The sequence below is a fragment of the Neoarius graeffei genome, chromosome 15 (genome assembly GCF_027579695.1).
Source record: "Neoarius graeffei isolate fNeoGra1 chromosome 15, fNeoGra1.pri, whole genome shotgun sequence".
NCBI lineage: Eukaryota > Metazoa > Chordata > Actinopteri > Siluriformes > Ariidae > Neoarius > Neoarius graeffei.
Window position 1 is genome coordinate 63,886,087 of NC_083583.1, and position 24,252 is coordinate 63,910,338.

A 24,252-nucleotide genomic window follows, 5' to 3' on the forward strand; every position below is an offset into this window, starting at 1 on the left:
ACATACGTAGGTAGGCCACGCCTACTGTACTACTGCGCACACTTTCAATCAGAAGACACGGTGATGGCGAGCGGTCAGCCCAGCACTGCGCTTTCACATTGGAAATACAGCCATTACTTTTCATTACTTGAAATAAAAGGCAAAAATGTCTACATGCAACGCACATTATGTCGAGGAACAAAGCGTTTGTCCTCATCAGTGGCCAGTAATTAGTAACAATTTTAATAACTACAAAAATATATTTAATTTGATAGATGTCTTATCTCACATTGTCCCACAAAAATATTAATATAGTGTAGATAACATTACTAACTGGTTCTGTTAAGTGTTCATTTCAGTCATTAAACACATTTAACATTCACTTTTATTATGATTACACTAACTGAATTTCTTTTGTTTTGTTTTTTTTTGGGGGGGTTAACAAAATGTAACGGAATAATTACTTTCCCTGGTAATTAGTTACTTTTATGACAAAGTAACTCCGTTACTAACTCCGTTACTTTTTGGGAAAAGTAACTATAACTAATTACTTTTAGAAAGTAACGTGCCCAACACTGCTCATGGAACGCTATTTGTCCAGTCAAACTCGTCGACCGGAGCTAACTGTTGTCTAACACTGTGTAGCGCCCCCTACTGTCCACCTGCAGGACACTGATTTCATTGCACATTCGGCTTTAAAGCTAGACGGCCTCTCAATTTGATAAAATCGGTGAAATTTCGTTCCCTCTGAAATGTGATATATGCTTATTTCTGTAATATCGCACAAAATATCAGGCCATTCTGCGGCTGGGAAGTTATTTAATTTAATTTGACGGGGTTAAAGCAGATAATGTGCATGAAATCGGTCGCTTCTTCGCGCAGTCGAGCAGACAGAGGAAGTCCGTGTGTGTGCGCGCATGCGCAGGTTTCCCTTTGAGCGTGCACTGACAGTTCCATCATTCTGTCGCTAAACGAACAGCTGATCACACCGAGGTGCTCGCTGACCGCCGATATTTATTAGTTTGGTCCTGCGTTTCCTTTCCTTCGTATATAACATAACGTCTTTTCTTCTCGCTTTCTTTCCGTTACTGTAGTCGGTCTTTCATGTTTCATTCGCACACTCGCGTCCGCCATTTTTCTCTCCTGTTTCAAATTTGTATCCCACAATGCCTTGCATGAACAAGGAAAGCCCAGCACGTCATGCATGACGTAGTATCTTGTATTGCGTCACGGTGAAGCAGGAAAAAACAGCGGAGAATTTAGGGCCGCGTGGCTTTAAATTCATTAATTGTTCTATTTGATGGAAACAAATAATAAGTTTGGAAGTCTGTGATTCGAATTCAGTAGCTTTCGGTCCATTAAACAAAAATAATTGGGTGTTGGGGAAAATTCAAAATTTTTTTTTTTTAAACTCTGAAAGGCAGATTTTTTTTTTTTACATTTATCAAATGGACACGAGTGTTTTACTGGGAAATGCACCACTTGGATTTTTCATACGGGCTCCATCCGGGACATGGAGAACCAAAACCATGACATAAATCTCTATACATCACTCGTGAGAAACTGATGAATCGTTTTGATAAATTTGGGTACTTTTTGTTTGTGAATGTGTCGATAGAATAAAAAGAAAATCGCACGTTGGCTTGAAGATATGAAGTTTATCTTCTCATGTTGAAAAACTCGCAATTTTCATATGAAATACATCACGGATCTGAGTAACATATTTAAATAACATTGGTTGGCGTTGAGTGGTATATCAGATATATTCCATTCAGCGAGCATGATACTGAACGAGTCGAAGATGAGTAGGTGAATGGAATATCCAGATAAACCATGAAAAAAAGCCAGCCAATATTCTTCTTATTATACACACACATTCCTTTCAGGTGTTCAACGCGTCTTTCTCTTTCAAAATTCTCTCAAAATCTTCTGGACTTAATGAAGCAAACCTGGGGGGCCATATGTGTTTACAAATTGTCGCAGTTGCTGCAAGTGCAGCCAAGGACAGGAATTTCTAGCTGGTTTAAAAACGCTATCATGGCCGCTAATTGCACATCAGTTGAGTCGCTCTATTCTGAAATGAGGGCACAGCCCACTGAAGCTCAGTAACTGTCCTTTAAAAAACATCGACTCGTTCCTACCGAGGATTCGCTGTATTTGAAAATGTACACACAAACATATTTTTGCCCTTTATCTCCCTCATACTCAGAGTTGAAGAGAAAGCCTTATATTCTACTCCTTCTCATTTTGAATAAAGTTTCAGTCCTTGTTCCTGAGTTCTCTATATGCACTGAAATAGCTCCACTCCATATGCAACATAATTACTCATAATTACTACTAATTAGTCATGATTACTCTTATCGCTCTGCATTGAAGGGTGAGCAAAAAAAAAAAAAAAAAACTGTTGGGTGCTTGTGTGTGAGAGAAAGTCTACAATAGGCATCAAGTATCTGTCAATTATTTTAAGTAATCCATTGCATCGCATGCAACGTGTGTGTGTGTGTTTGGGGTGGCTTGGGAAAATCCTTTACAATGTCAAATTATGTATATTTTACACTATTTATTATATGGCATGAGCTACTTCCGGTAAAATCGTGCGCTCTGATTGGTTCCTCAGTGGGCAGTATTTTCCCGTAATGCCCGTGGGCGATTACTGACTTTCTTTCAAATGCACCGGCTTTCAATGTTGCAAAAAACAAACAAAACAAAAAAAGATGAACTGGAACTCAAAATGGAATCAAAAACAGCCGAAACACAAAAGACAAAACAAGAGTCAGCGAGTTATTCAAGAAATGAGAAACGAAGAGCACTCAGAAACCGCTCACAGAAATTCGGTTTTGGAAACCGCTTGCCGTTTATTCTGCACGCGTGACTCGACTACGTTACAAATATGACGTGACTGAAAGCAGCGTCACGCCTCATTATAACAACCGTCTACTTTAATCTTAGAAATTAAAAAAAAAAAAAAAAAGACACATAATAAACTCCTTATTAACCTCGCCTGCTCGGTCTTTACGGGAAAACATCAGACCGAGGTCTTTTTGTACTGTCAAGACCTCGGTCTGATATTTTACTGTCAAGACCTCACGCTCAATTCCGAAGTGATTAAAAATATATAGTGAACTGAAAGATCTCTCGCTTGTACTTCTAAGCACACGTTTCTTATGGGTCGAGTCTGGTTGAGACCAAGCCCTTTTTTGCCCCACTCCTTAGTGATAAGGGAAGACCAGAAGGCATTGGAGCTGGAAGTACGGTACTTGTTCTGAAGGAGATTCTAAATTTGAAGGCAAAACATCAAGCTTGGCGCCAGAATAAGTTGCCAGGCAAAACAAACCTCGCCCAAAGTGTGGTGAAGCAGCTTTTAGCTACTATGCAGTACAGCTATGGAACCAACTGCCAGTGGACATTAAAAATGCTCCTGCTGTTGGCAGCTTCAAATCTAGGTTAAAGACTAAGCTGTTTTCAGATGCTTTCTGTTAAATAATTAATATTTTTACATTTTTTATAATCTTTACTTTCTCTGCATGTTTTAAATTTACTTTAATTTTATTCTATTTTATTTCGCTGGTTTCTTTTTCTCCTTTTTTCTTTTTGCCATTTTATTATTTTAGTTCTACTGTTGTTTAATTCTTATTATTTTCTTTTAATTCTTTTAATTAATTGTTTTAGATTAAAAATAAAATCATTCTATGTAATTTTATTTCTCTATTGTTTACTGTTTTTGTTTCTGTAAAGCACATTGAACTGCCATTGTGTATGAAATGTGCTATATAAATAAACTGGCCTTGCCTTGCCCGGCAGCACTTATTTTATACCTATATGTTGATAATGGTAATATTTCTCAGTCATCAGCTGTCCAGTTATAGTCCTATGAAAATCCATGACCTTGACATTTCGGAATCATTCAAGGTCAAAGCAGCAACTGAAAGCCCATATGGCACCTCCTAAAAGTTGATAAGGGTAAATATCTGTCTGCCATCAACCGTCCTTGAGTTTGACCTTTCACGGTCACTCAAGGTAAAAGGTCATGGTGCCAAATGAAAGGCCAGATGGGAGTTCCTATTTGCTCATAACAGTAAACATCTGTCTATCCGCAACCGTTTTTGAGTTATAATGGAAAATAAGTTATTTTGACTGATGACCTTGAACCCCCGACTTTTAACCCCCAACCACGATGGAGACTGCCCAAGCTACCCCATCATGTAGGATATGGTTGGAAGCAGAATTGAAAGATGAATTTGAAGAAAGTTATCGGAAAATAAATAAATAAATAAATAAATAAAGGGCGGCACGGTGGTGTAGTGGTTAGCGCTGTCGCCTCACAGCAAGAAGGTCCTGGGTTCGAGCCCCGTGGCTGGCGAGGGCCTTTCTGTGTGGAGTTTGCATGTTCTCCCCGTGTCCGCGTGGGTTTCCTCCGGGTGCTCCGGTTTCCCCCACAGTCCAAAGACATGCAGGTTAGGTTAACTGGTGACTCTAAATTGAGCGTAGGTGTGAATGTGAGTGTGAATGGTTGTCTGTGTCTATGTGTCAGCCCTGTGATGACCTGGCGACTTGTCCAGGGTGTACCCCGCCTTTCACCCGTAGTCAGCTGGGATAGGCTCCAGCTTGCCTGCAACCCTGTAGAAGGATAAAGCGGCTAGAGATAATGAGATGAGATGATAAAAAAAAAATTTAAATCGACCTTTCCGGTGACCTTGACCTGATTACCCTCAAAATGTAATCAGGTAATCTATGGACCATTGCCCACCTACACTGAAAATTTTAAGTCAAGTCAATCGGTGAAACTGTCTAGACGCTAGATTGTTAACAGACAGACACACAAACCTCATTGATTACCTCGCCCCGTTTACTCCATCGTGGGCAAGGTAGTAATAATAATAATAATAATAATAATGGAGGAGGCATCTTCAGTGCTTGGCCCCCTAATTATCTCAAGTTACATGCGGCAGACAAAATATAAAATAATGAAGAGTGAATGAATGGGAGAAAACAAAACAAAACGAACGTGCTTCATAGGAGGCAGTTGAGATGTACCAGTCAAAGCAGTGTGTGTGTGTGTGTGTGTGTGTGTGTGTGTATCAGATAATCAGTTGTCTGCACTTGTGCAGTGTTATTGGTGTACAGGCCCGATCAGCAGAGAGAATGGGCAAATTGTTTTCGCTAAGTGTGCTTGGCTGATTCTGTAACCAAATCACAGCACAAATATCATTTCCTTGCCTTTTCACTCTATTACCATCTGCACTCAGTCACTCAGAGCACTGCTTATTGCCTTTCACGGATGTCTGTGTATAGATCATGAATACATTTCCTCTTTCATTATAGTTCAGTCTACAACGCGTTATACTTGTAAAAGATCACACACGCCACCCAGTCATTCTCCATCACTAATGATGAACACATCCTTCATGTCACAAGCACTTTTAGGGCGCGGAAACTTTCAGGAAACTGCTCTTTCCCTTCTGGCTAGTACGATGAAGTGATTTTAGATTTTATAAAGGAAGTGTGTGTAATCTGTAAGAGCTGGGATGTTTAATATACAAGAGAACCTGCTTTCTGGGGAAGACCGAGAAGAAAGAAGTCTACTCTTGAACTGCGGGGTTCGGTCGCTGTGTGTAAGAAACTAATATTACAGACATAAGCAAATTTACATTAATGCAGTCAGTGACATTTCCCAACATACAGAATATTACAGGACTGTGAATGAGGTTAGTGCCGATATTACAAGCCAAAAAAAAAAAAAAAAAACTGGACTTGGGAAGTTTTATTTCGAGTGAACTGGATGTTACGTGAATAATAAATTGCAGTAAGTGCCGGACATGATAACGGTGACGATGATGTGATTTGGAACACGTCCTCTAATGCAGCCGAAAGGAAATGAAAGCATTTGAAGCATACTATAAAGAGAGTGTGGCTAAACATGGCCACGGGATGGTAAAGCTGGTCACGCATAGCACAGTGGACAAACCAGAACGTCAAGGACGTAGGAGCTCATCTGGCCTGCCATCAATTCAACCATGACGACCAAAACATCAAACAGAACCGAAATGTGACGATGTGAGAGAGGACCAGCCTCCAGGACAAACTGTTTACAACAGGAAAATCAACAAAAGGACTACATTTTCTTCCCCGAGGGAAGATCGACCCGAAACATCAATCAGAACCGGAAGAGAAATCAGAGAGGAGATACAATTCTAGTGAAAAGTCCAAAAACTCATTAAGGTGACCTAATTAGCAGTTCTTTAGCAAAAAATTGACAATACAATGACCAAGAGTTGCAGAGAATGACTCGTTCTTTGTTTCTGTTGCTTCAGAACTGCAATCCATTCAGAACTGAGGTAGGAGATACCGTATGATTTAACTGAAAATAAACCAAGTTGTCACGAAATTGTTTACGACAAGAAAATCAACAAACAAACTACCAAGTTTCGTTCCTCATGGGAAGATCGACTCAAAACATCGATCGGAACTGAAATCGGATGAGAAATCAGAGAGGAGATACACTTCTAGTGAGAGGCATGGGAAAATGTGTTAATTTGGCCTGATTACGAACTCGTGAGCAAAAAATTTGACAAAATGACCAAGTTTTGTGCAGTGATGAGTTCTTTCACCAAAACAATTGGAACGGAAATCCGTGGAGAACTGACCGAGGAGATACGATTTAACGGAATTGTGGACGATGGACGCCACGCCATGGCAACAGCTCATCGGCCTTATGGTCAGACGGGCTAATAATGGTGTGTGCTTTTCCCCCCTGCATTCTGACAACACGTAGAGCCGGTTACATTATGCAATTCTTGTGTCAGAATTGGAGCGAATACCCTTCAAGAGTAGACTGTTGTTTGCTCTTAACAAATGTCATGACATCCCAAGTGAGAGACACTCAGACATTTCCTTTTTCGCACACTTCCTCCTTAATTTATTTCTCTACCAAAAAGCACTCCCCTATCACATGACCGCTACGAGGCGCAAAGGTAAATCAGGTGCTTCGTCTGAGGTACATGACGCCAGCTGACCACATCTTTTCAAACTGCTGCTCATGAGACAGACATCGGTGCGGTGTAACACACTCGGAGGAAAGCGCTATCCGCCCACCTCCGCATGCACAAACTCACAGACGCCCATGATTGGCTAGTGTCGCTGTAATTGACGGGGTATACAGAGTACGTCACCCCTCCCTCCCTGAGAGTACGGCCAATTTTGCTCTCTTGGGCTCGGATGGCCGTGACCTCATCAGGACTCAAACTTGTGATCTCCAGGTGAACGCTTTTCTGTGGGTTGATCTGATGTCAAGATTACAGCCCAAGTCGTCATGACGTACCTCTCTCTTAAAACGACCTCATGAGGGATCCTCAATCAACTTCCTCCCTGCTGCTATTAAGCTGAATAACAAGACACAGAAAGCAATCTAATCATGCGATTCCTAGAAAACTTTATTCTCTCCGACATTAGTGGATATTGCAGTAAATGTGTGAGTGTGCGTGCATTATTCAGTATTATCATAAAGACTGATGGTCTAGAATGGACAGCGCTGTCTCTTCTTCACAGGGTATACCCTGTGAAGAAGAGACAGCGCTGTCCATTCTAGACCATCAGTGGGGCAAAAAAGTATTTAGTCAGTCACCAATTGTGCAAGTTCTCCCACTTAAAAAGATGAGAGAGGCCTGTAATTTTCATCATAGGTACACTTCAACTATGAGAGACACAATGGGGGGAAAGAATCCAGGAAATCACATTGTCTGATTTTTAAAGAATTTATTTGCAAATCATGGTGGAAAATAAGTATTTGGTCAATAACAAAAGCTCATCTCAATACTTTGTTATATACCCTTTGTTTGCAATGACAGAGGTCAAACGTTTTCTGTAAGTCTTCACAAGGTTTTCACACACTGTTGCTGGTATTTTGGCCCATTCCTCCATGCAGATCTCCTCTAGAGCAGTGATGTTTAGAGGCTGTCACTGGGCAACACGGACTTTCAACTCCCTCCAAAGATTTTCTATGGGGTTGAGATCTGGAGACTGGCTAGGCCACTCCAGGACCTTGAAATGCTTCTTACGAAGCCACTCCTTCATTGCCCGGGCGGTGTGTTTGGGATCATTGTCATGCTGAAAGAACCAGCCATGTTTCATCTTCAATGCCCTTGCTGATGGAAGGAGGTTTTCACTCAAAATCTCACGATACATGGCCCCATTCATTCTTTCCTTTACACGGATCAGTCGTCCTGGTCCCTTTGCAGAAAAACAGCCCCAAAGCATGATGTTTCCACCCCCATGCTTCACAGTAGGTATGGTGTTCTTTGGATGCAACTCTGCATTCTTTCTCCTCCAAACACGACAAGTTGAGTTTTTACCAAAAAGTTCTATTTTGGTTTCATCTGACCATATGACATTCTCCCAATCCTCTTCTGGATCATCCAAATGCTCTCTAGCAAACTGCAGACGGGCCTGGACATGTACTGGCTTAAGCAGGGGGACACGTCTGGCACTGCAGGATTTGAGTCCCTGGCAGCGTAGTGTGTTACTGATGGTAGCCTTTGTTACTTTGGTCCCAGCTCTCTGCAGGTCATTCACTAGGTCCCCCCGTGTGGTTCTGGGATTTTTGCTCACCGTTCTTGTGATCATTTTGACCCCACGGGGTGAGATCTTGTGTGGAGCCCCAGATCGAGGGAGATTATCAGTGGTCTTGTATGTCTTCCATTTTCTAATAATTGCTCCCACAGTTGATTTCTTCACACCAAGCTGCTTACCTATTGCAGATTCAGTCTTCCCAGCCTGGTGCAGGTCTACAATTTTGTTTCTGGTGTCCTTTGACAGCTCTTTGGTCTTGGCCATAGTGGAGTTTGGCGTGTGACTGTTTGAGGTTGTGGACAGGTGTCTTTTATACTGATAACGAGTTCAAACAGGTGCCATTAATACAGGTAATGAGTGGAGGACAGAGGAGCCTCTTAAAGAAGTTGTTACAGGTCTGTGAGAGCCAGAAATCTTGCTTGTTTGTAGGTGACCAAATACTTATTTTACCGAGGAATTTACCAATTAATTCATTAAAAATCCTACAATGTGATTTCCTGGATTCTTTCCCCCCATTCTGTCTCTCATAGTTGAAGTGTACCTATGATGAAAATTACAGGCCTCTCTCATCTTTTTAAGTGGGAGAACTTGCACAATTGGTGGCTGACTAAATACTTTTTTGCCCCACTGTACACACAGTCTCACCTCAGTGTCACATATTAAATTGTACGTTCAGGCATGCATATTAAAAAGGATAGTGACTGGGGGAAAAAAAAAGTGTTTTCAGTGTTTAACAATCGAGTAGCAGTGTTTTTGCCGTTGTATTTAAGGGCAATTTAAGAGAAGAAAATAAAAAAAGTCCCTGTGATGACTAGCTGTAATATCTTTAATAATCGTTTTAACCTGAATCTGTTTCTACAGTTCTGTTTGAGTATTTTAAGTGTGTTAATTAGAGCACAGTGTTCACAAAAATAACTGTTTTTCAGCTCATGCTGACACTAATAAACAGCAAAGCCCTGAATGGATGTGCTTTATACACAAGCATTTCCCTCAAGAATTTGATCTCGAGTCAAATGGCTGGTTGTGCTAGCGTTCTAGCCTCCGTGTTATCTAGAGACCCGTCTTTTCGACGGCCAATACTAGAAGCCGACGGGTAATTTTCTGCAACGACGGGTTTCAAAATTCCTATTACAGAAAATTATGATGAAACAAAAACGAGCAATGTTAGTTGCACTGGCAGATCAAAATAAACGCCAGAGGACGAGTGGGGACCCCAAACAACACAATAAACCTGCATCCCATGTGCATGTTTCTCCGGGACAGTGTTTGCGCTCCCTTATTTCTGAAGCGGGATGTGATTTGCTGCTCAGAACCGATAGCGTGCTCCCATTGGCAGGGGCGCGGCACGGCAACCAACCAACCATAGTCCTTGTTCCATACTACAGCCAGGTCCGGCTGTAGTAACAGAATAAAGGTTGGCCTCCGTAACCAACTGAGCATCTGTACATTGGACCGCCTTGTTTGTCTAAGCTATGCCAAGACAGCCATTGAGGATTTCAGGTTTGCAGAACTTTTCACGCAACCTCATCTGAGAAGCACCAGCGACCGGTGGTTTTCTCCACCAACACAGATGGTCTGCGCCAGCTACTCGAGCCCAGGAAAAAAAACCAAACAAACTTGCCTTTCAACGTTCAAGCGATTTAGATCATCTCCGCTGCCCATAATTTATTACAAATCCAAGTATTTCATCACAAAATCATCTTCAACTCTGGTTTAGCATGACCGGAAGCAATACCATGTGTGTTGATCCATTCTTGCGCTCTGATCGGCTGAGCCGGACCATGTGACCATGCTGTACGTAGCATAATGTAGTTATGTTACAGAGCCAGGCAGCGTACTACAGAGGGGAACTGAGAAAGCCAAGCACACACACACATCTGGAGGGAAACGGTTAGTAATTTATTGGCTGAGAATGCACCAGAAGGCATGTAAATTTCTACATTTTCTGGAGGGGGCATGTCCCCCAGCATTAGTGGACTACTCCCTCCCCCCCTCCCCCTAGCCAGCTACTTCAGATTTTCTGGAGAACTCTGTCTAATGCTCAATATGTACACGTAAAGGTTAGCTTTTGTGCCTGGGACAGCCATTACCAATTTACCACACCGTGCTTATCAGGACTCAGCATTACAAAATGAGGCACAAAGGCGACATGTGCTATAAAATGGCATCAAATTAAGAATTTTCTCAAAATGATTTGAGCTGACTGATTCCTTTTTTCAGAAATTCACTTCCTAAAGCACCTTATTTAAAGAGCTTCTCCCAACTGCTTTTTCATGCCAAGATTGCACCAGAGGGCCCCGAATTTGCTTCAATATTTCAAATTTTCCCAGGGGAGCATGTCCCCGGACCCCCCAGCAGTTCTTCGCTTGGCCGTCAGACACCCTTCTCTCAATTTCAACATAATACCCGGGTTCTAGCTAGTTGTGTGTGGCTATACAGAGTGTCTTCACGTGATGTCATCGAAACCGGAAGTCGGCCATATCGGAGGCACTGGACACATCGACAGCAGAGCAATCTTCATGAATTTTTCGAGAAACTAACCAAATAATGGTGAACAGAATTTTGGGTTGCCACAATCGCTCAGATCGTGAGAAACATCTGCACTTCTACCGATTACCGAAAAGAATCGAAAATCGGGGGAGGAAACCAGAAAATTGTCAGAGGAGCGTCATCATCTCTGGCTTGCCAAACCAAACCAAGATGTGACCGACAAAAATCCGGACAACGCAAGTGTGTGTTCAGTTCACTTTGTATCAGGTATGAGGGTTTTTTTTTTTAATTTTGATCAATGCCTTAAAATTAAACGTGACACTATATTTCTACTGTCTAGTCGTGATGGTGCTTCAGTATGTTCTCTTGAGAGTAAGCTAAAGTAAAAAAAAAAAAAAAAATCACAATCAGCCATCTGCTGTGGTCGGCCCACAGGGGATCTGCACTCATGATCTACAGTAAATCACTGTACATGTAACGTACACAGTACGCACCTTTGCTTTCACCAGACATTTGTCACCAAATTTCCGTGCTTTTCGTTCCCTGACCCAGCCACGGCACATCTGGTTATAGGCTTCTAGTCCCTTGAAACACTTCAGATCCTCAGCAGTGTGTGGACTTGGTGAAAAAAATTAAGCATTTGATGATGTCTGGGTATGTCACAGCTGGCAGCAATGCATTTTCTTCACTCAGTTCCTCTCCCATTTCGTACTGTCGATCAACTGCAGTTTCTCCAGATAGCGGGCTCTTACGCTGGGCTCTAGGCCTTCGGCATACTTTTTAGCAACTTCTGTCTTCTTTCTTTGGCTGATGCCATTATGAAAATCGCGATTTTTTTTTCTCCTGTGTGAGATGCAAGCGTTGTTTGTTTACGGAAATCGGTGCCTCCAAAACAGTTTTGCACTCAAGTTTCCATCAATGAAGAGTTTATAACATCAACCAAACTGTCTTCATGTTAAAACTGTTAATATTATAGTCATGTTGTCCGTTGTTGCCCAAATGAGGATGGGTTCCCTTTTGAGTCTGGTTCCTCTCGAGGTTTCTTCCTCATGTCGTCTGAGGGAGTTTTTCCTTGCCACCGTCGCCACAGGCTTGCTCATTGGGATTGATTAGGGACAAAATTAGCTCATGTTTTAAGTCGTTCAAATTCTGTAGAGCTGCTTTGCGACAATGTTTATTGTTAAAAGCGCTATACAAATAAACTTGACTTGACTTGACAATATGGCCGCACATCTGGAACTTTCGTGTTTTGGTGACGTCGGTGAAAACACTCTATTGCTCTAGCCTGGTACTACCAGAGAAACCATGGCAACCAGGACTGACTCAAGGAAGCGCTCCAGGTGAGCAGGAAAGAGGCGTGAAGAGAAACATGGCTGCTGTGGTCTTGGGGCCAGATGTCAAACTGTTCCTGTTCATCTGGGCCAGGAGAAGAAATCTGTCCAGGTGATCAGTTTCCGTACTAGGATGTTGTGGAAAAAGACACGGGGCCGGCTCTGGTATGTGGATCCGGTGCTATTTAAGGAACTAAAATTCAAGTGTACATTTGTTTTCTGGGTCGTCTATCCGGTTGTATATGGCAATTATTTTATTCTAACAAGCATTACACCAATCCATCATGTTTTGAATGAGCACTCGAATTCCTTAAAGTTCCATGAAGTACAGATGAATAAATGTACGAGTTTCCACCAATTCAAACTCTCCTCTTGTAATATCAACAACAGACTCTTTCAGTGCTCTGGTTCTCTGCCTTTCCCTTCATTCGGTTATGTTTATGCGCTCTGAAGGCTGCTCCTGTAAACCTCGTTGCCTCACCTGCATTGACCTCCAGCAACCTCTTCTTCCTCTGTTGTCGTTCCTGCTTCTCGTGTTCGGCCTTCTCTTTCGCAGCCCTTGCTCTCCTCTGCTTCTCCTCTGCCTCCCGCCTCTTCCCGTTCTCCTTCAGCGCTTGCTAGAGGGAGGGAGAGAAGGAAACAGAGAGAGGCATGACATTGAGATGCTGAAAATCAGACAGACGCAGAGACAACCTCACTCATGTCTAACCCATATAGCGAAAAGAACATTTGTTCACCAGGGAGCACACGATCATAGGCAAGCGCAAACGGAAAGGAAAAGGTGGTGTTCTATATAATCAGCTATAGGACAAATGAAAGAGAAGAAGAAAACAATGGAGCGACTGCTGAAACGGACACAGCTCTCTCATTAGTAGTCAAAGCATCACTAATAAACATTTTTAAAAATTTGAAAACGGCATACAAACGTGCCTTTTTTTTCCTCCCTCCCTTCTTTTCCTTTTATATGCCATTATTAGTCAGAGAAATTTGTTTGAAAGATGTAGCATGTTTTCTTCCAGAGGAGGTACTGTAAAAGCCGGGCGAAGAAAAGCAAAGCGAAAAAAAAACAAAAACACACACACACCAGGAGGGCAGTCAGAGTGACCCAGCCTTCCACATGCTCTCTTCTTTCCCCACTTTCAAACCACTCTAGAAGCTGCGATGCCATCATGGGTTCATTGTTAAATAAGCAAAAGTGGCACCGGTTCACAAAAACAGACCTGCATATATCCAAAAGATGCCACACACTGAGCATCTTCACGCATGCAGGCTTTATAAAAGCCTTTTCCAAGCAACTAATGGGAAGGTCGTAAGGCAAATCTAAGGCAAATTTTACTTTGAAGGGGTAGAAAGTGTGAGACTAAGATCACTCTGACACCACCATATTACTTTAAGGACAACCAGGTCCATAATTACTTTATTTTTGCATTTGCACAGCAGTCTACGGACTGGACATAAAGATTTTATGTGCACGTGTATTCTGCTCGAGCGAGAACCTACAGTGCTTTTTCCCCCGTCGCTTTTAAATGTACAACCCCAATTCCCAAAAAAGTTGGGGCGCTGTGTAAACTGTACATAAAAACAGAATGTGAAGATTTGTAAATCATGGAAACACTATATTTCATTGAAAATAGTACAACAACATATCAAATGTTGAAACTGAGAAATTTTACTGGTTTTGAAAAATATATGCTCATTTTGAATTTGATGTCAGCAACATGTTTCAGAAAAGTTGGGACAGAGGCAACAGATGACTGAAAAAGTTGTGTAATGCTAAAAAAACAAAAACAAAACCTAATTTGGTTAATTGGCAACAGGTCAGTAACATGATTGGGTATAAATAGAGCAGTCCAGAGAGGCGGAGTCTCTCAGAAGTAAAGACGGGGAGGGGTTCACCACTCTATGAAGGACTGCATGGGAAAACAGTGCAACAATTTAAGAATAACGTTCCTCAATGTAAAATTGCAAAGAATTTGGGGATCACATCAACGATGGTCCATAATATCATTAAAAGATTCAGAGAATCTGGAGAAATCTCTGTATGCAAGAGACAAGGCTGAAAACTGACATTGGATGCCTGTGATCTTCAGGCCCTCAGGAGACACTGCATTAAAAGCAGACATGTGTCTGTAGCGGAAATCACTGTATGGGCTCAGGAACACTTCAGAAAACCACCGTCTGTGAAAACAGTTCATTACTGCATCCGCAAATGCAAGTTAAAACCAGATATAAACAATATCCAGAAACACCGCCACCTTCTCTGGGCCTGAGATCTTTTACGATGGACTGGGGTGAAGTGGAAAATTGTCCCGAGGTCTCACGAATCAAAAGCAGAAATTATTTTTAGAAATCATAGACACCACGTCCTCCAGGCTAAAGAGGAGAGGGACCATCCGGCTTGTCATCAGTGCACAGTTCAAAAGCCACCATCTGTGATGGTATGAGAGTGCATTAGTGCACATGACATGGGGAGCTTGTACATCTGGGAAGGCATCATTAATGCTCAATGATGTACATTTCAGAGCAATATGCTGCCATCCAGATTAAATCTTTTTCAGGGAAGGCCTTCCTTCTTTCAGCAAGACAACGCCAAACCGCTTTCTGCGCAGATTAAAACTGCATAGCTCCATCATAAAAGAGTCTGGGTGCTAAACTGGCCTGCCTGCAGTCCAGAACTGTCTCCTATTTAAAACATTTGGTGTTTTATGAAGTGCAAAATAAGACAAAGGAGACCCTGAACTGCTGAGCAACTGAAATTGTACATCAGGCAAGAATAGGACAACATTTCTCTTTCAAAACTACAGCAATTGGTCTCCTCAGTTCTTAAACGTTTACCGGGTGTTGTTAAAGGTAGATGTGATGCAACACAGTGGTAAATATGCCCGTCCCAACTCTTTTGAAATGTGTTGCTGACATCAAATTCAAAATGAGCATATATATTTCAAAAAACAATGAAATTTCTCAGTTTCAACATGTGAAATGTTGTCTTTGTACTATGTTCAACGAAAAATAGGGTTTCCATGTTTTGCAAATTATCGCATTCTGACTTTATCTACAGTTTACACAGCATCCCAACTTTTTTGGACTTGGAGTTGTACATCATGAATCCACCTTATCAAGGCCCCTTATTCCAGTCATGCACTTCAATATTGTTTGCTCATCCTTCTCCTATAGCCGACTGCACGAGTGAAAGTCTCGAGGTAGATGTTTACTACATGGCTTAAAGAAATCCAGACCTCCATTTTCGTATGGATGTAAAAGAACCTATTCGAAAACATTAACGGCACTTCTTCCCTGCAGCTCAGTTATGACCACAGTCTCCCACTGTTGCAATAAATCCATAGGCAGCTAGAGGATGCTGGGAAAGATGCCTGTAAATCACTTTAAAGCAGCTTTCCTGTCTCCAGCTCTGTGGCTGGGCCTTGCACTCGCCTCTCTCTTTCAGCATTTTCATTCGAATTAGGAGACAGAAGAGAACGCTCAAGTGTGAAAGCACAGACGTCATCAATATTAATACAAGAGGGAAGAGAAACGAAACAAACGCTCTGGTAACACAACGTTCAAGAGGGTCAGGACTAAAGACAAAAGACGCCAAGGTGTTAATCAGGAGACAGCTGCAAAGTTAAACATTAGCATTCAGTATTTACGAGGTCTTTATAAATCAGTCTCAAAGGCATTCAGTATTTATAACGCCTTCGTAAAATCCATCGATAACTCTTACGCAGCTATGTGCTGACCTGAAACAAGTCCTACCCTTTCTTTTCAACCAAATTAGTTCCCCCTTCCCACTTTAATTTAACAAAAAAAATCTCACAGTAATAATCACGTTTTCAGGTCCCTCGGTAGGCTTTTGGAATGGAGATGGCAGCAATACGTGCTTGCCGTTTCATCAGTCCAGACGCACTTCCCGGAGTGGCTCTTATCCAGCAGGCTGAGAGTAGTAGTGGGGTCTGATCTGGCCAACATGGTCAGTGCTGTGGTGCTCACAGTGATGGCCACACTTGCCTCAAGCATCAGTAGAGTGGAATGGCTTTGAGGCCATTATACTGGAGTGGTCAAGTGGCTTCGATAAACCTCACCAAAGGGTGTGTGTGTGTGGGTTTGGAGGGGAATTGGGCTCAGGCTGTATTTAATAAAAAGGAGCCAATTGCTGGAAAGGAAGAGAGACAGAGATGGGTCTAGAAACAATGCAGACGACCAACTGTTCAGAGGAAATCACCACAATCGCCACCCATCGTCACTCAAGTCAGACAACAGCTCCAATCACACTTGTGCTGGTGATTATGGCACAGCTACTGTCTGGAGAATATCTGCCAACACTCCTATTATTAAGTACAGCTTTTAGCTTCATCTCAGGCTCTGTTCACAAATTCATGGACATTTCTGAGAGCGTACACAACTGAGGTCAGAAGTTCACGTGCATAAATGTCATGGCAACACTGGGCTTTCTTCGAACTGTTCTTTTTCTGGGGAGAATGATGATTGTACAACATATGGTACGTCTTAGAGAGAGAGAGAGAAAGAAAACATATACATTTGGTGCACAGGTTTTAATTCATTTGGGGTTTTCTGACATCAAATCAGGGTCAGAATTACAACCCTGATTCCAAAAAAGTTGGGACAAAGTACAAATTGTAAATAAAAACGGAATGCAATAATTTACAAATCTCAAAAACTGATATTGTATTCACAATAGAACATAAACAACATATCAAATGTCGAAAGTGAGACATTTTGAAATTTCATGCCAACAACACCTCAAAAAAGTTGGGACAGGGGCAATAAGAGGCTGGAAAAGTTAAAGATGCAAAAAAGGAACAGCTGGAGGAACAAACTGCAACTCATTAGCTCAATTGGCAATAGGTCATTAACATGACTGGGTATAAAAAGAGCATCTTGGAGTGGCAGCGGCTCTCAGAAGTAAAGATGGGAAGAGGATCACCAATCCCCCTAATTCTGCGCCGACAAATAGTGGAGCAATATCAGAAAGGAGTTCGACAGTGTAAAATTGCAAAGAGTTTGAACATTTCATCATCTACAGTGCATAATATCATCAAAAGATTCAGAGAATCTGGAAGAATCTCTGTGCGTAAGGGTCAAGGCCGGAAAACCATACTGGGTGCCCGTGATCGTCGGGCCCTTAGACGGCACTGCATCACATACAGGCATGCTTCTGTATTGGAAATCACAAAATGGGCTCAGGAATATTTCCAGAGAACATTATCTGTGAACACAATTCACCGTGCCATCCGCCGTTGCCAGCTAAAACTCTATAGTTCAAAGAAGAAGCCGTATCTAAACGTGATCCAGAAGCGCAGACGTCTTCTCTGGGCCAAGGCTCATTTAAAATGGACTGTGGCAAAGTGGAAAACTGTTCTGTGGTCAGACGAATCAAAATTTGAAGTTCTTTATGGAAATCAGGGACGCCGTGTCATTCGGACTAAAGAGGAGAAGGACGACCCAAGTTGTTATCAGCGCTCAGTTCAGAAGCCTGCATCTCTGATGGTATGGGGTTGCATTAGTGCGTGTGGCATGGGCAGCTTACACATCTGGAAAGACACCATCAATGCTGAAAGGTATATCCAGGTTCTAGAGCAACATATGCTCCCATCCAGACGATGTCTCTTTCAGGGAAGACCTTGGATTTTCCAACACGACAATGCCAAACCACATACTGCATCAATTACAGCATCATGGCTGCGTAGAAGAAGGGTCCGGGTACTGAACTGGCCAGCCTGCAGTCCAGATCTTTCACCCATAGAAAACATTTGGCGCATCATAAAACGGAAGATACGACAAAAAAGACCGAAGACAGTTGAGCAACTAGAATCCTACATTAGACAAGAATGGGTTAACATTCCTATCCCTAAACTTGAGCAACTTGTCTCCTCAGTCCCCAGACGTTTACAGACTGTTGTAAAGAGAAAAGGGGGTGTCTCACAGTGGTAAACATGGCCTTGTCCCAACTTTTTTGAGATGTGTTGTTGTCATGAAATTTAAAATCACCTAATTTTTCTCTTTAAATGATACATTTTCTCAGTTTAAACATTTGATATGTCATCTATGTTCTATTCTGAATAAAATATGGAATTTTGAAACTTCCACATCATTGCATTCCGTTTTTATTTACAATTTATACTTTGTCCCAACGTTTTTGGAATCAGGGTTGTATACATACTGCAGATATATTTGGTTAAATGTCCTTTAGCAAGTTTCTCTTTAACCAGATGCTTTTGGTAGCCATCAATAAGCTTCTGGCAGAATTATGGTTGGATATTTGACCACTCTTCTTGGCAGAAGTGGTAGAGCTCAATTTACTTTGCAAGTTTCCTGGCTTGGACCATGCTTTAAACATAGTCCACATTTTTTAAAGACATTTTTTGGCTTTTTTCACCTTTATTGGATAGGACAGTGTAGAGACAGGAAATGAGTGGGAGAGAGAGACGGGGAGGGATCGGGAAATGACGTCGGGTCGGAATCGAACCCGGGTCCCCGGATTTATGGTATGGCGCCTTATCCACCTGAGCCACGACGCCCCCCCAGTCCACATATTATTGATAGCAACGTCATCTGAGCCTTTTTTTTTTCTTCTCTTCCGATTGCATATGGCATTTTCCTGTCTCTCGCAAGAATAATATCACGTGGACGACACATGATCATTTTTGATGTCCTGAGGGTCGCTTTTCTCCGTTTTGGGACCGAATATCCTCCCTCTTGAACAGTAAACAGTAAGGTCCTACAGAAACAGTCGAACACGAGGGAGGAGCTTTAATTAATTTGCATAACTATGGAACTGCGTCACACCAAGATGGCGACACGCGGAAAAACATTGCGACTCTGTATCGAGCTCGGAGAGTTTTGAGTCGCAGGGATGTAATTTGTGGTTGACATTTGCGAATAGATCCGCGAAACCAAGACGAATATCTCTCTTCCTGCTTTTGTGTTCTTGTTTCTCTGCAAGATCATAACGTTAGGTGTATAACTCCATACTTGGACTCACCAATCCAAGACTAGTGCTGCAAATTCTTTGTCAGCTTTTGCGCCTGTTTCATCCTTCAGTCGATTCCAGCGGTCGATCTGTCCCTTCATGAAAATTCTTGCGGACGACCTTTTGGTTTCCATCGCTTTTCTGGCGTGCTTTGTAGCTGATTTGCCTTCATATTTTCCTTTTCTTTTCCGGGACAGCACAGTCTGCCGTGTTTGCCCACGCTGACTTGTTCTGGTTAAAAGTAGGTCAAACGCGCTCCACGGTGGTCGTGTGAGATTATTGCTCACTTGCTTCGGCAATCTCCGGAATCGTAAAACGCGGGACACGTTTTATCTCGGCAAAACATTTACACACAGGACGCATGGTGTGTGCAGCAGCAAAACATCTCGAAACTCCAACAGCAATAGAAATAGAACATTTTTGCCCAGAATTTAACTTTGCAGCCAGCACCTTTAATACTATCCTGCTTTATACGTTACACAACCAGCTTTGATGTGTTTGGGGTCATTGTCCTGTTGGAACACTGGATTGTGTCCAAGTTTCAACCGTCTAGCTAATGGTTTGAGATTATGCTGAAGAATTCTGAGGTAGTCCTCCTTCTTCTTCATGATTCCATCCAATTTGTTTGACAGTTGGTACAGCATTGTTGGGGTTGAATGCCTCACCGTTTCTTCTCCAAATATACCTCTGATCATTGTGGCCAACCAGCTCAAACTTTGTTTCATCTGCCAATAAAACTACGCTCCAAAAGGGGTTTTCGTTGTCCATGTGGTCAGCTGCAAACTTTAGTCGAACTTGAAGGTGTGGATTTTGGAGGAGGGGCTTCTTTCTTGAATAGCAGTCCATGGTGATGTAAAACTTGCTTGACTGTAGACAGTGACACTGGTGGTTCAGCAGCTTCCAGATCATGACAGGTCCGTGAGTTGGTGGTTCCTGGCCATCTGAACCAATTTCCTCTCAGCTGAGGGTGACAGTTTGGATCTTCTTCCAGGCCTTGGCTTGGTAGCTACACCTCCCAATAACTTGCACAAACAAACCCTTTTTATATTGGCACAATGAAGCAACCAGCTGTAGTTAGTCATGATCACTAACAGGAGCTTAAGAGGCCTTGGCAAGTGAAAAGACATTCTGGAACTTTCAGCACCACTGAATTAATAATCAAAAGGGGTGTATGGATATTTTTTGAACCTCTATGTATAATTTTGACCCGATGCTGATTTCAGAAAACTCAAATAAATTAAAACTTGGGCACCAAATGCTTGTTTTTTTCCCCTTTCTATGAATGACGCATGTTGTACAAAGAATCTGCCACAGAAAAGAACAGCTCAAAGAAATCACAGAAAGCCCAACATTGCCATGACATTCATGTCCATGATGAGTGTATGATGACCTCAGCTGTTTCTCTCATTTGTCAGCTAACCAGGAGAAAGCAGTTATTGAAGATGAATGAATGAAATCTGGTTGTTGGCGTTTCTCAGTGTTTTGCTTTCCTGATCGAACATTATTCTAAAGTCATTTTGGCACAGCAGCTTATGAAACACTATCACCACCGAAACAGCGGGCCTGCTTATGTGAGCGTTTTCAAGTTGTTTTCCCTGTTTTTGTATGGATGGAGATATTTTTTTTCAAAGCAAAAGGAAGTGTTTTGAAAACAGAGGGATTAAAAACTACACTTTGTCTTTTCTAATAATGTGATGAATCCTAAGTAAATCAATCCTTTCGTTGTTGATGTGGTTTCTATAGGTAGTCATGTCGTTTTATATAGTTTATACAACCCCAAATCAGAAAAAAAAAAAGTTGGGATGGTTTAAAATAAATAAATAAATAAGGCGGCACGGTGGTGTAGTGGTTAGCGCTGTCGCCTCACAGCAAGAAGGTCCTGGGTTCGAGCCCCGCGGCCGGCGAGGGCCTTTCTGTGTGGAGTTTGCATGTTCTCCCCGTGTCCGCGTGGGTTTCCTCCGGGTGCTCCGGTTTCCCCCACAGTCCAAAGACATGCAGGTTAGGTTAACTGGTGACTCTAAATTGACCGTAGGTGTGAATGTGAGTGTGAATGGTTGTCTGTGTCTATGTGTCAGCCCTGTGATGACCTGGTGACTTGTCCAGGGTGTACCCCACCTTTCGCCCGTAGTCAGCTGGGATAGGCTCCAGCTCGCCTGCAACCCTGTAGAAGGATAAAGCGGCTAGAGATGATGAGATGAGATAAATAAATAAATAAATAAAGAAATAAATGCAGTGATTTCTAAATTTACTTTGACTTGTATTTCATTGCAGACAGTATACTGAACCCAAGATATTTCATGTTATGTCTGGTCAACTTCAGTTCATTTGTTAATATGCATCTATTCCTGAGTTTCAGGTCTGCAACACGCTCCAAAAAAGTTGGGACAGGGGAAATTATTGAAATGTTTAAAAACAATGTTCCTCGAAGAAAAATACAAAGGGATTTGGATATTTCACCCTTCACGGTGCACATCATGAAACGATTCAAGGAATCTGGAGGAATTTCAGTGCGTAAAGTGCAAGGGCCCAAGCCTAAGTTGAGCACCTGTGATCTCTGATACCTCAGACGGCACTGCGTCAAGAACCATCATTCATTTACAACTGATCGAACCACATGGGCTCGGGATTACTTTGGCTAGCCTTTGTCAAGCTACAATACAGAGTTACATCCACAAACACCAGTTAAAACTCTACTGTGCAAAAAGAAGCCTTATGTTAACTGCGTTCGGAAGCGCCGCTGACTTCTCTGGGCTCGGAGACATCTGGGATGGACCGTCACACAGTGGAAACGTGTATTGTGGTCAGATGAATCTGTATTCCAGGTCTTTTTTTGGAAGAAATGGACATTGTGTGCTCCAAACCAAAGACAAAAAGGACCATCCAGACTGTTACCAGGAACAAGTCATGGTATGGGGTTGTGTCAGTGCCCTTGGCACAGGTAACTTACACTTTTGTGATGGAGCATTAATGCAGAAAAGTACAGTGAGATTTTGGAGCAACATGTGCTTCCTTCAAGACGACATCTTTTCCAGGGAGATTTCAACAAGACAATGCAAAACCACATTCTGCACGCATTACAAAGGCGTGGCTATGGAAGGAGAGGGTGTGTCCCCAATAGAGAATGTGTGGAGAATTTTGAAGCGAAAAATATTACATCAACGACCCCGTACTTTTGCACACCTTAAGACCTGTTTACAGGAAGAATGGGACAAAATAACACCTGAAACACTTCATCACTTGGTGTCTTCAGGCTCTAAACATCTTAAGCGTTATGAGAAGGAATGGCAACATTATAAAGTGGTAAATGCTTTACCGTCCCAACTTTTTTGAAAGGGGGGGGGGGGGGGGGGGGGCAATAAAATCCATTAAGTCAGGCATCCAATAATGAGCTGTTGTCTTGTTTTTTTGCAAATCATTGTTTTTGGTTCCAATTTCAACATACTGTCCGAACTTTTTCTGATTTGGAGATATATATTTAAAGGTAATCACCAACCTCCCCTTTTCTACTGGTTACAATTATGAGACGTTAAACTAAACTAGGGTATGGGTTGTTCTGGAGTCAATGCTGTAACTAGGGGTGTAAAATGCAAGCTTCTAAATATATGATGTGTTTTCAATTTATAAAACAATAATTCGATGAACACTGAATACACAACTGATCTGGCTTGATTTAAGTCAAGTTTATTTGTACAGCGTTTTTAACAATAAACATTGTCGCAAAGCAGCTTTACAGAATTTGAACGTCTGAAAACATGAGCTAATTTTGTCCCTAATCTATCCCCAATGAGCAAGCCTGTGGCAACGGTGGCAAGGAAAAACTCCCTCAGACGACATGAGGAAGAAACCTCGAGAGGAACCAGACTCAAAAGGGAACCCATCCTCATTTGGGCAACAACAGACAACATGACTAAAGTCAGCTGATCAATGTGTGACAAATTTGTTCAGAACCTGGGGGCCTACAATCAAGTTCATTCTCATAATGACGACGTAGAGAAGAATTACTTTAAGTATCGGACTGAGTTTTGGGCAAACTACCTTGCTAGCCAACTTGCACATCAGTTTAAAACTACAAACTATTGTATGTCCTTTTTTTTTTTGATAATACAACCCCGATTCCCAAAAAGTTGGGACAAAGTACAAATTGTAAATAAAAACGGAATGCAATAATTTACAAATCTCAAAAACTGATATTGTATTCACAATAGAACATAGACAACATATCAAATGTTGAAAGTGAGACATTTTGAAATTTCATGCCAAATATTGGCTCATTTGAAATTTCATGACAGCAACACATCTCAAAAAAGTTGGGACAGGGGCAATAAGAGGCTGGAAAAGTTAAAGGTACAAAAAAGGAACAGCTGGAGGACCAAACTGCAACTCATTAGGTCAATTGGCAATAGGTCATTAACATGACTTTTTGGGTCAAAGTACAAATTTCATGCCAACAACACATCTCAAAAAAGTTGGGACAGGGGCAATAAGAGGCTGGAAAAGTTAAAGATGCAAAAAAGGAACAGCTGGAGGAACAAACTGCAACTCATTAGGTCAATTGGCAATAGGTCATTAACATGACTGGGTATAAAAAGAGCATCTTGGCGTGGCAGCGGCTCTTAGAAGTAAAGATGGGAAGAGGATCACCAATCCCCCTAATTCTGCGCCGACAAATAGTGGAGCAATATCAGAAAGGAGTTCGACAGTGTAAAATTGCAAAGAGTTTGAACATATCATCATCTACAGTGCATAATATCATCAAAAGATTCAGAGAATCTGGAAGAATCTCTGTGCGTAAGGGTCAAGGCCGGAAAACCATACTGGGTGCCCGTGATCTTCGGGCCCTTAGACGGCACTGCATCACATACAGGCATGCTTCTGTATTGGAAATCACAAAATGGGCTC

At 42.0% G+C, this 24,252-nt stretch overlaps 1 protein-coding gene across 2 annotated transcripts in view; it reads right to left on the reverse strand.

Annotated features, from left to right (window-relative positions):
• Positions 1 to 24,252, reverse strand: part of diaph3 (diaphanous-related formin 3) — an 814,225-nt gene that overhangs the window by 159,269 nt on the left and 630,704 nt on the right. For both annotated transcript variants that reach the window (XM_060941746.1, XM_060941747.1), the window contains one exon: positions 12,847 to 12,982. In XM_060941746.1, coding sequence (XP_060797729.1) covers positions 12,847 to 12,982 — 136 coding nt within the window. The remainder of the gene's footprint in view (positions 1 to 12,846; positions 12,983 to 24,252) is intronic.